The 11589-nt window shown below is 35.9% G+C and overlaps 1 protein-coding gene across 1 annotated transcript in view; it reads right to left on the reverse strand.

Moving 5' to 3' along the window:
• LOC129276743 (caspase-6-like) overlaps window positions 1-5857 on the reverse strand; it is a 28700-nt gene extending 22843 nt beyond the window's left edge. The window contains exons 1-3 of the mRNA XM_064109659.1: window positions 5452-5857; window positions 3185-3244; window positions 526-633 (exon numbers count right to left, since the gene is read on the reverse strand). Coding sequence (XP_063965729.1) covers window positions 526-633; window positions 3185-3244; window positions 5452-5619 — 336 coding nt within the window. The 5' untranslated portion in view covers window positions 5620-5857. The remainder of the gene's footprint in view (window positions 1-525; window positions 634-3184; window positions 3245-5451) is intronic.
• Between the last annotated feature and the right edge of the window lie 5732 nt (window positions 5858-11589).

The raw sequence follows: 11589 nt of genomic DNA on the forward strand, positions 1-11589 counted from the left end.
ATAGGGCACGTTACGTACGTAACGTAATAAGGGTGTCAAAAACACAAAAATAATGAAAAAAGGGTATCTATTTCGCTAGGAAAGCTACTTGTTTAGGGTCAAATTCGCGGGGATAATGAAACAAAATTAAAATATTTTATAAAAGATATCCTTTTTGCCCCAACACTACGTGTAACTTAGAGTCCAATTTGCGCGAGATGCGGAAGGTGGGGCCGTACTAAACCAAATGGTGGGTAATGGTAAGACCGACGACCGACGGACCCGTGACATAACCGTTATATCGCTGTACTTGTTCAGGGGTTCGTTTCAGGGAATAGAGTATATTTTTGTTTCCAATACTTGTTAAGGGTAGGGTGTCAGACGCTAATACTTGTTAAGGGGTGCATTTTCAGAATATGGAAAATACGTGTTTAGGGTGCTTTTCGAGACCCCATGGTCGCGCATGGTATCCACTCGTCAATGGAAGTGGCCCCCCCCCCCGGGACCGGGATATGATAATGGTTATTGTGATAAAGTAATTTTTACCGTATATGTGGCGTCAGTGAAACAAACTGTGATAAAAGTTACCGTCCATCCCATCTGCGCAAGTGCACAGAAAGTACTGATAATAGCCATGACCATGTAGGAACGTACCTGCAAGGGAATTATCCACGAGTAAAATGTTTTAAAAAAAGGATATAAAAATCGTATTCATATTGAAAAAAATATGTTATTATGGGCCTTTTCACACGTGAATCTTGAATCATCATTGTATTGATGATTGCAATTCGTCTTTAGAATCATAGGACCTTTCACACGCTCACTCGAAAACTGCGATTTGAATTCGAATTCCCGAGCGAACTGAGGCGGTATGTGTCCTTTGTGACTTGTCAATCAAAGCACTGCATCGATACGATGAGTAAATGATGGAAGTGCTTGATAGGACACGTAAGCTCCGCCCCCCAACAGATGTTTGGAGTTCAAGCCCTTCACACGTAAAATTCGTCCCGTAATTAATTCACCTCCAGAGTAGAATTTGAATTCGTGATAGTGATTAGCGTTCGTGATTCTAGTTTGGTTCCATACGTGCTAAAAATCCGTCATTTTTATAGCCTTATTTTTCACTGGAATCATCATTCAAATTTGGATTTTTTTTACCGTGTGAAAGGGCGGCTAATTCTTTTCTGAATCACAAGACTGTGGGTTAGATTTATGTTGATCATCTATACTTTTAAAAACTATGCATAAGTTTGTTTTTTGAGAGAGATCAGATGGATGAGTTTGCAGAAAGAATTATAATTAAACGAAATACTAGAATTTCCCTCCAATTAGTAACGCGTAATCGTAATTTAATAACGTTGACTATTTCAGTTTTGTTTTTTTATCGCGTTATCAGACGTAAACATTAATGTAACGTGATCCAAATGCGATTGGAGGTTTGCCGCAGAAACATTTGAGTTTAAATACAAAATTCTAAAAGCATTTCTGGGCCCTGTCTTTCAAAGATTTGCGATTGATCCACCAACAACTCTTAAGTTCACAGTTTCTTTAAACTTCAGTTTGTTTCTCATTGTTTACAAAGGAAATTGTGCAAATATCTTGAGGAAAAAAAATTATGACATTGATATATTTTCTTAAAATTTGCGGTTGATTGGATCAATTGCGACTTTTTGTAAGACTGCCCAGATATATCTAAAATAATTGATACTGCGTTTCATTCGTCCCGGAATTGCGTCAAAGTTTAATTTTGCTATCCGATGATATTTTTCAATGAAATTTGTATTGCAATCGGGCATCGTTTCCATTGTAGTTCCAATTAGATGGCAAAGTTACTATTGCGTGTGTAGTAGATCCATGGTATGATTAAATATAATTTGTAATCGTTTTCTGGGGTTGACCGTAGTAGGTCCATGGGTTGACCCACACGCAAGCTAAGCTTCTAGTGGCAACACCGGCAACCTGTTATATATATAAATTACAACCCATTTTCTTATGTTATATATTTTGTTCCATACTTTGTATTTTATTTGTTATTTTGAAAGTATAATAAGAATGTAACGGTCTTCATTTATACTTAAAAAGTTCCTTGCAGCCAAAGGCTGAATTACAAATGCTTTTACATTGATTCATTGTTGATTAATTTGTAAATATATACACACAAAAAGATAGATTAAAATAAATAAGTACACAATAAATGTTTTACTCTAACTTTGGAAAAAATTATTAGAAAAATTAATATTGGTAATATGTAGGATATGTAACTATGTAAAGTCACAAAAGTGACAAAATTCATCCGGGAATGTATAGAATATTGATTGAACCAGGGACCTATTAGACATTCAACGCTATTATTTCTTTGATCGAACGAGATCCGCCGCCTAGTGATGTACATGTATACATGTATCTTATAATGACATGAATGAGAGCATACAAGTGTTTTGACATATAGCGACTACCAAGGCGCATCTGATTTTACAAAGGCACATCTCTCTTGGTTTTTATTTGCTGACTGATGCCCTGTGTTAGAAAATGCTTTTCAATCAACATGCTTTAGATTTGAAGCAGCAAAATTAAGAGGCAGACGACTCTGTGACATGAAATAATGTTATTTAACATGTTTGATCCGCACACTTCTGCACGCACATAATGACCTCAATAACATTAAATAAACACTACACAATGTGAGCCATGTATCTCTGGAATATTCAAATTTTCCTCTTAATAAGAGGAAAATTGGAAAAAGGGATTATAAATAATATCACAATATTGCCTCTATCTTAAAATATGCATACATTTTCTCGAATAAAACACATGGAACTAAGATTACCCCCGGAGATTGCCAAAGCAAAGGCAAACCAGAACTGCACATCGATTTTCCACGGCAGGATTTTGAAATCATAATCTTCTGCGCATACAGTTAGTGCAATATCAATGTCTAATCACGTATTGCTTCTATCAACTCATGGTCTCATTGACGACGGAACACGGTAGGATGAATATGAAGAGAATGTTATTCAGAGCACATAATAGGTCCATGATAATAATAGGTCAATGATTGAACACATGGCAACAGAAACGAAACAAAACAGGCAAAAAAGGGCAATTGAAGGAATTGAGTGATGCTGCCATAGTTTGAATTTTAAGTATTGTAAAAATTTAAAAGGTTATGTAGTCAAACCAGACAGTAAAATTATGAAATACTTACCCAGCATAATCTCCTATTGCGGGCTTTCTTGCCGATCAAGCAGGTTATCAAAATAGGTATCTAAATGTATGAAAATAATGATTATGATATATATTTAATTTGAGTATGCAAGAGTCTAGACACTCACAAACAGTAGCGTACGCAAGATTTTTGAAGGGGGGGGGGGGGGGGTCAAGCTGAATTAAAAGTTGAAAAGCACCCCCCCCCAAAAAAAAAAGGATTTCGAACAAATTTTAGGGGGGGGGGGTTGAACCACTGCATGTAATCACCTCCCTGCGTACGCTATATACTGATCACAAATCGTGTTCGACGAAGTAATTAATCTGGTGAAGGAAAAATAATTCGATGGCCAACGCTCGAAAATGTGCTCCAATGACATTTATTCAAGAAATTAGATAATCGACACATGTTAAGATGGAGTGCTGACTGGCGGACGATTTGACAATTCAAAATAAGGCCTACTGATTGAGCTAGAGTTTGTTTGCAAAAGGGGTTAGATCCACTTTAGACCATTCCGAGAAAATCATGTTTTTGATTCTCCCATGTTGCAATATTCTTATGCAAAACTGAATTGTCATGATAAACTACCCTACCATGTGAACATAAAATTGTGGATCTAGCTCTTTTTGCAACAAAATGAAATAGATCTAACCCCTTTTGAATAAAAAAGTGATTTTCTTTGCCCTTTTTATTCACGTTTTAATGGGAATTTCAACTTTTCTATGGTATCGTCATAGCAACCAAAAAATCTATACATCGAGACTAAACAAAAAGCAAAATTTATGAAAAAAATGTATTTAACCCCTTTTGCAAATGAGCTTCAGAAGAGTTTGTTTGAAAAGGGGGTTAGATCAACTTTAGATTGTTCCAAGAAAATCATTTTTTTTAATTCTCCCATATTGTGAAACTGAATTGTCATGATACCCTATGGATATAAAATTGGGTATAAGATAAATCTGCCTGTCTTCACATTTTTAAAAATATTCTTTTTCTTTTTTCCTTTGTGGATCTACCCCCTTGCGCAAACAAACTGAAATGCATCTGGCCCCTTTTGAAAAAAAAAAGTGATTTTTTTTCTTTGCCAATTTTGTTCACTTTTTATTGGAATTTCTTATAGAGCTACTAAAAGTCTTTAAATTGTGTCTCAATGATTGAGACATAAAAAAATTGATGAAAAAATTGATCTAACCCCTTTTGCAATGGAGCTCTTCATATTTCCATAATGAAAGAACCTACAAGTCTTTCAAAGGCAAATTTTGAAAAATATTGGAAATTCTTTACTTTTCAAATGAAAAATGCTAATGATATCATTTTCATATTCCTATACAGTAGACACGGGTCATGGTTTATCTGACTGGGCATTGTTCAGATCTATCTCTCCACGGCGCTAAGAATGCATGGGTGTTTATAGCCTCTTGTCGAGGCCCTGGCGGCTGCTTCCCGAGCGAAGCGAGGGATTTCTTAGCCAAGCGAATTAGGCCTGGCGAGCGCAGTATCCCTCGCTTCGCTCGGGAAGCAGCCGCCAGGGCCTCGACAAGCGGCTAGGGTGTTTATTGATCCGGACATCAAACTCAGGGTCAAACTTAATCCGCAGGCACTGACCCTGATTGGAACTTTGATCAACAAGTGTGCCTCCACGCAAAGACTAGCACATACAAAACTTGCTATTCAGAGCCTTCAGTTCACAAGGCATGAGTAGGCTGCACATCCCGCCCCCCCCCCCCACTCCGGGGTCGGAGGGACCGCATGCGTGTTCCCAATGTCCGGTAAAGGGGTACATTTTCGCGGGACAAGTCCGGCCCGCGAATTGTAAAAAAAGGGGGTGTTTTTTTTTCTTTCTCTCTCTTTGGATTCCTGAAAATAAACAAAAATCTTTTCTAACTCCTAATGGTTCCCAAAAGTAGCCATATTGGAGGACAAACAATAAAAACCTTTGCATCAGACTATGAAAAATCATTGTTTTCATGGTTTTGCTATTGAGATGAAGGGGGGGGGTGTCTGTCCTGATCTGAGGTAGGGGGTTGGAATGAGAGCTCACTTGAGATAGGGGTACATTGAGCAGTGTTCCGGATTTAGGGGGGTCTTCAAGGAAGGAAAATCATGCGAAAGGGGGTTCAGAAATTTTGGCAAACATGAGATAGGGGTGCTTACAAAGGGAGGGAACGAGCATAGGCGTACCCTAAACAACACTGAGGGGGGGGGGGGGCTGCACATTCAGACCCTCAACTCGAGTGAAGGGTTTGCCCAGCAGACTAGGTCATACTTACCCATGGTATGACCATAATTCCAGCAAATGCCGAAGAAGTTAAAGAAAACAAAAATGCCATCACACTAGAAATTAACACGATAACGGATGCCACATAACCGTGCTTTGCCCTATAGCAAGGGGCCATTCCTGGTTGAAAGTTATTCATTTCTATCTGATGAGGATCCATCTTGTTATCAGAAATGTATCACTAATGAATTTTCAGTCGTTTTGTGTTACTTCCCTGTATTAGATCAACGGCTAGCGCATCATGATACTTGAAGTGAACATAAGATAAAATGCATCATAATAATGATTATGATATAGATCTAGATGAGAATCTCGGCCCGTTTGTAAACCAAAAAGGAAATATAGTCGAGGATCGAGAACCTCCTCTCGGAATCTATAAAGCACAAGCTAACAACTATTCGGGGATTCCCCCACGGTAATCGGTGTCGCAATGATGAGAGCCTCAGTCACTGTGATCGAGGTAGTATAGCCTTGAGACAAGGCCCGTGTCTAATAAATAAGTAGATAGGCCAATTCACCATGCTCACAGTGAGCTCATTATCAACTTTTTTGAATGCGTATCATTTTTTCTCGAATGAGGACCTAACACTTTCGAATGAAGATGTTGCATATAAGCTTCCCAGCCATGGAATCCCGTGTTATTTAAATTATGATGAAAAATAGACGTGACTGGAAGAGTACGTCAGTGATCACTTTGTAAATAATAATGTTTTATTGTCATTTGTCTACTTTTGTCATATGACTATAAATACCAATGATTGTGAACACTTTTTCAATTAAACATCAGTGGCGTATATAGTTGTGCAAATAAATTTTCTTATATAGTTGACGTTGCATGGGAGAAGGAAACTGAGAGAGAGACTAAAATTATAATAGTAATAGTAGTATAGTATTAATGATGATGATGATGATGATAATAATAATAATAACAACAACAATAATAATAATAATAATGATAATGATGATGATTATGATGATGATAATGATAATAATAACAATAATGATAATTATGATGATAATAATGATAATAATAAGAATTATAAGAAAGATAATAAATTTTCGTGTTTATATAATCATGGACCTACTAGCTAGTAGGTCCATGATATAACATATTATACTACACGAAGTGCTATTATACACATAAACATTCAAACTAATGATAGTACAATTTTATCATTGAGAAGATATAACAACTTAATGATTAACATTACATGGCATATAAATACACAAGTTAAGTCTTATCATATTCCAAATGGTGACTTTTATGATTACATTGTAAATAAGACTATAGACAATAAAGTATAATTTTATAATACTCAATTCTTGAAGACCTGGGTATGTACGTTTTTAGTCCATTCTTAATCGTCTGGATGGTACGTGTCCAAACATCTTTTTAACAGCATAAAGATACATGAAAACACGCGGATTTTGTATAAGTAAGAAAAAGTAAGTAAGTCGTGATGCCTTGTCAAAAGGCTACAATTGAGGAGGCTCGCGAGGCGGGGATTCCCCGGCCGCCTGAATTTACGTCACAGTCGATAACCGCTTGGTTTGAAACAGATGCATTATATGGACCTAGTATACTCTCGATCATAGTTGTAGGTCGATGATTTTACTGCTCAGATTTTCTCACCCATAGAATATGAGGTTTATCAGGAGAAAATAAACATCTTGACCTACTTTAGAAAATTATGACATGGATGTTGAATACATGGGAGTGATTTTTCCATCGCACGTATATAGATTTCTAGTTTTTTTGCGCATTTATTTTCACATGCAACGTAGGTGATTATCGATGAATTTTGTTGAAAATGAGGTCCCCATTTTAATTTTTCTATCTCTTTGGTTCATAGGGCATGAGGGATTTATACTTTCTCTTCAACTCTGCAAATTTTGATAAAATGACATTTAAAAAAGAATCCCAGCATCCCTTTGTACTTGATCCAATGAATATTGCAAATTTTATTTTATTTTTTATTTTATTTATCTATTTATTTTATTTATTTATTTATTTTTATTCTATCTTATTTTTTTTTTTTTTTTTTTTTTTTTTTTTGGGGGGGGGTATTTTTCTGGGGGAGGGGTCTTTTTGCATCATTACTTCAGACATGTCAGCGCTGCTTGCTTCAAAAGGAATATGCGGACCCCAGTATGAATACATTTTCAATATAATTGGTATTAATTTCTGAAATAAATTTGATGATAATAATAATGATAGTAATAATGATAATAATAATAATAATAATAATAATAATAATAATGATAATGATAGTAATAATGATAATAATAATAATGACAATGATGATAATAACATTATTAACAATAATGATAATAACCTAAATAACGGTATATTTACCCAGGGTTGCCACTTTATTTCCAGAAACTGATTTCTCAGCGGGCCCTATTTTGTTAATCTGATTAAATTCACGTGGATTTTTTTTTTCATATAGCCGCGGATCCAGGATTTGTTTCCAGGTGTGCAGTTTTATTCCCCAAAAATGTATAATGACAAGAAAAAAAACACACCCCCCAAAAAAATAAAAAAAAACGAAAGTATTTTGAAATGTAGACGGGAAAATATCTTCAAAAATATAGGCCTATATACAATTCAAATTTGCCTTGTAAGATTTGTAAGTACTTTCCCGCACTTCATTATCATTCAAAATGTTGCACAGTGCAGTGCCTGAAAAAACCCCATCATTTTCAAGTTTAGCCCCTTACGATCTGACTATTCAAAAGAGAGTTTTCGCTTCAAAGACGCACGACAAATTCGATAACACAGTTATTGAAAATGCCCGTCAAATGACAATGAACAGCTGGATGGTCTTTGTCGAAAATTGGTAAATCGGAACAGCAGTTTCGTTTAAAGTTTCGGAGCTGACGAGTAATTACAAATATGTCGTTTGTCCAGAGTCCAGGACGAAGCGGTTTTTTTTTTTCATTTACCAACTTTCGACAAAGACTTCTTGGATGTTCATTGTCATGAAGGGGATTTGGCAATGCATTATCTATGTTCATGAATCATGCGTTCGCCATGGAACGAAAACTCCCTATTAATTGCATATTTCTTTCAAAGAAAATTTTATGCTACACATCGTTGTTTTGCATTCCATACATATAATCACGGACCTACTACAACCATGATATGATTATGATTTACATTTTGGATGTAACCATATTCTATACATGAATTATATTATTTTAACGCAAAAAATAAAAGCAAACAGTCGATCAGTAACTTTTTAACGTGAACTTGTTTGAACAATTTAGAAAATGGAACAGACAGTGTTCGTAAAGGGGCTTTCACAATCGTTTGCGATCATTTTGTCACAATATAATTATTGCACACAATAGCAACGATTTTAAGAAGTCGCACCACCAATTGTGTAAGGGGCTAAAGTTAGAACATTTAGGTGTCAACAAACCATATATTCATTTTATACTGTATTTACCTTAGATTCTTTGATATTAGAACACTTGATGTGTTTAGGTGATTTTTAATTCACTAAGTTGATAAATTAATCAAGAAATAACATTTAGAAGCTCGGCAATTTGAAAATAATTGCCGAGGCCTTGGATCATCATGATATCGGTTAGGGCTGCAATTCATCCTTTCAGTGTAATATTTCACCTGGAAACAAAAATCATTTGAACTGATTGACAATCAACTGAACCAATGAATGTATTGTATTGTCAAGAATAATGGAATGTGGGAAATGTAATTCATCCAACTGGGATTTTGAAAATCGTGTTTTTACAGTTCAGTTATCTTAATGAATAGTGAAAAGTGCTGTGGCGTAATGAACAAAATATATTTGAGGAGGGGAGGGGGACATGGTACGAAATTGATAAAATGTGGGAAATCGAAGCGAGCGAGCAGAAAATTGTTAGAGTTTTTGACAGTATAAAAAATCCCTCTTTTCCACTTTCAGTTTCTCCTCTTTTTGGGGTCGTGGATTAGTCTACTGGGGCTGCAGAGCATTATTGTCACAGCACCCCCATTTATACGCAATATGAGCATGAAAACAGCATAACAAAGTAGTATCGTCTCCTCTTAGAAGGTAGAGACTGGAAGAGAGAGAGAGAGAGAGGGGGATAGAGAGAGGGTGGAAGAGAGAAAATGGGAGAGAGGGGGGATGATAAGGAGAGGGTGAAGGAAGTAAATAGTTAGATAGATAGACAGACAGACAGAATAGATAGATAGATAGATATGCAGACAGACAGACAGACAGATAGATAGATAGATAGATAGATAGATAGATAGATAGATAGATAGATAGATAGATAGATAGATAGATAGATAGATAGATAGATAGATAGATATATAGGTAGGTAGGTAGGTAGATAGATAGATAGATAGATAAATAGATAGATAGATAGATAGATAGACATACAGACAGACAGGCAGACAGACAGATGTATAGATAGATAGATAGATAGATAGATAGATAGATAGATAGATAGATAGATAGATAGATAGATAGATAGATAGATAGATAGATAGATAGATAGATAGATAGATAGATCAGGGGCCGCGGAACGGTTTTCAAAGTGGGGGGGGGGGCTGAGCCAAAAGTGGGGGGGGGGGGGCTGACCATGCTAAAAATCACAATCATATGGTCATTTTTATGTTTTTGTACACGGTTTTGGAAAAAAGTGGGGGGGGGGGCTGAAGCCCCCCCCGGTTCCGCGGCCCCTGTAGATAGATAGACAGACAGATAGATAGATATATACAGTGCGTATCAAAAAAAAGTTTACACTTTGAAAAAGCCCTGGGAATTAAAAAATATACAACATATGGGTAATTTTTTCACATATATTCTTGGGTTTGGGTCTCATCTATATCCAATTAAAGTAAAAGTTATGACAGAATGTTACACTTGAGTGGGCACTGCCCATTTTTGTAAAGCTCGCAGAAATCTGTTTGCGCAGAAATGCTCGTTTTCACGCTGTGTCAAGGGGGAAGGGCGAAATCAAACTTACCCTGCGAAACATTTCTCATACATTTCCCTTGCAATTTTAGTTAATTGAAATAAAATGGATACATTCAAGCATTTTGTAACAATTTTGCCACCCAAATTGAAATTTCAACACGTAGTAAGCACAACCTTTACCCTTTTTGTGCCAGCTGGATCTGAGGACATAACTGAATCTGAACAAAAGTTTATATCAGACATATCCAGCATATTTGCACTAAGTTTTTATCATTTAAAGTGGGTTTACATTTCATTTTTCATGTAATACTTGTTTCTCTGCACTTTTCCCAAGCTTGACAATGACTAACAAAATAAAATCAAGCCTGAGCCATTTCATGTAAATCACAGCTCAGTGTAAAGGAATTTGTCATCACGATGGCCTCGGTGTGTGGGGGAGTGGGGTGGGGCGCAATGCATTCTTCGAAGTGTTTTGGGCAAGGAAACAAGTTTAAAAAGGTAAAAGATATCTTCAAATCAATTTTACTAGCTAAATTCCACGTGTTTTTCATGATTAAGGTCTACTTCTATTCGCATAACTATTTCAAGGTTCTGCGCAAATCATTTTTCACTAACTTTTCAAAAGTAAGTGGTGCTCACTCAAGTGGAAATATTTTTCGACAGTTATATCGTCATTTGCTTAAACGGATCTGTACCAATGTTAAAATGTGGAAAAATCTTCAGAATATTACAAATGTATAATTTTACAGGATATTTTCTAAGTGTAAACTTTTTTGATACGCACTGTAAATACTCCTTGTACATGCACAACAGGCAGACCCAGAATTGAAAAGCTTGTCACATGCAGAAAGCATGTTCTGAGGCTGTAATAGTCCGGGTTATAATTGAGCAAGGTGCCACAAGAAAAAGGAGAAATTTTCATATAGTGCTTCTAGACCAGTTTTTTACGCTGAATATGAATATATGAGGTAACCAGGCTGTATCCTGAAAATTAACCCGTGAGGGCGCTTTTTTCAAAATGGCCGCCAAATTTTCAGAACATTTGAATTTTCGTACATAGATTTTGACATAAATATTCCATTGCCACAAAATTAGTGTCATATGAAAGACAAATAAATTTTCTACAATTTGGTACTATTTATAGGGGATAAGTAGGTCATTTGGCTGAGATTTTAAGTAGAAAACTGCATTTTTTG

The sequence above is a fragment of the Lytechinus pictus genome, chromosome 14, assembly GCF_037042905.1.
Source record: "Lytechinus pictus isolate F3 Inbred chromosome 14, Lp3.0, whole genome shotgun sequence".
In the NCBI taxonomy this organism is placed as follows: Eukaryota; Metazoa; Echinodermata; class Echinoidea; order Temnopleuroida; family Toxopneustidae; genus Lytechinus; species Lytechinus pictus.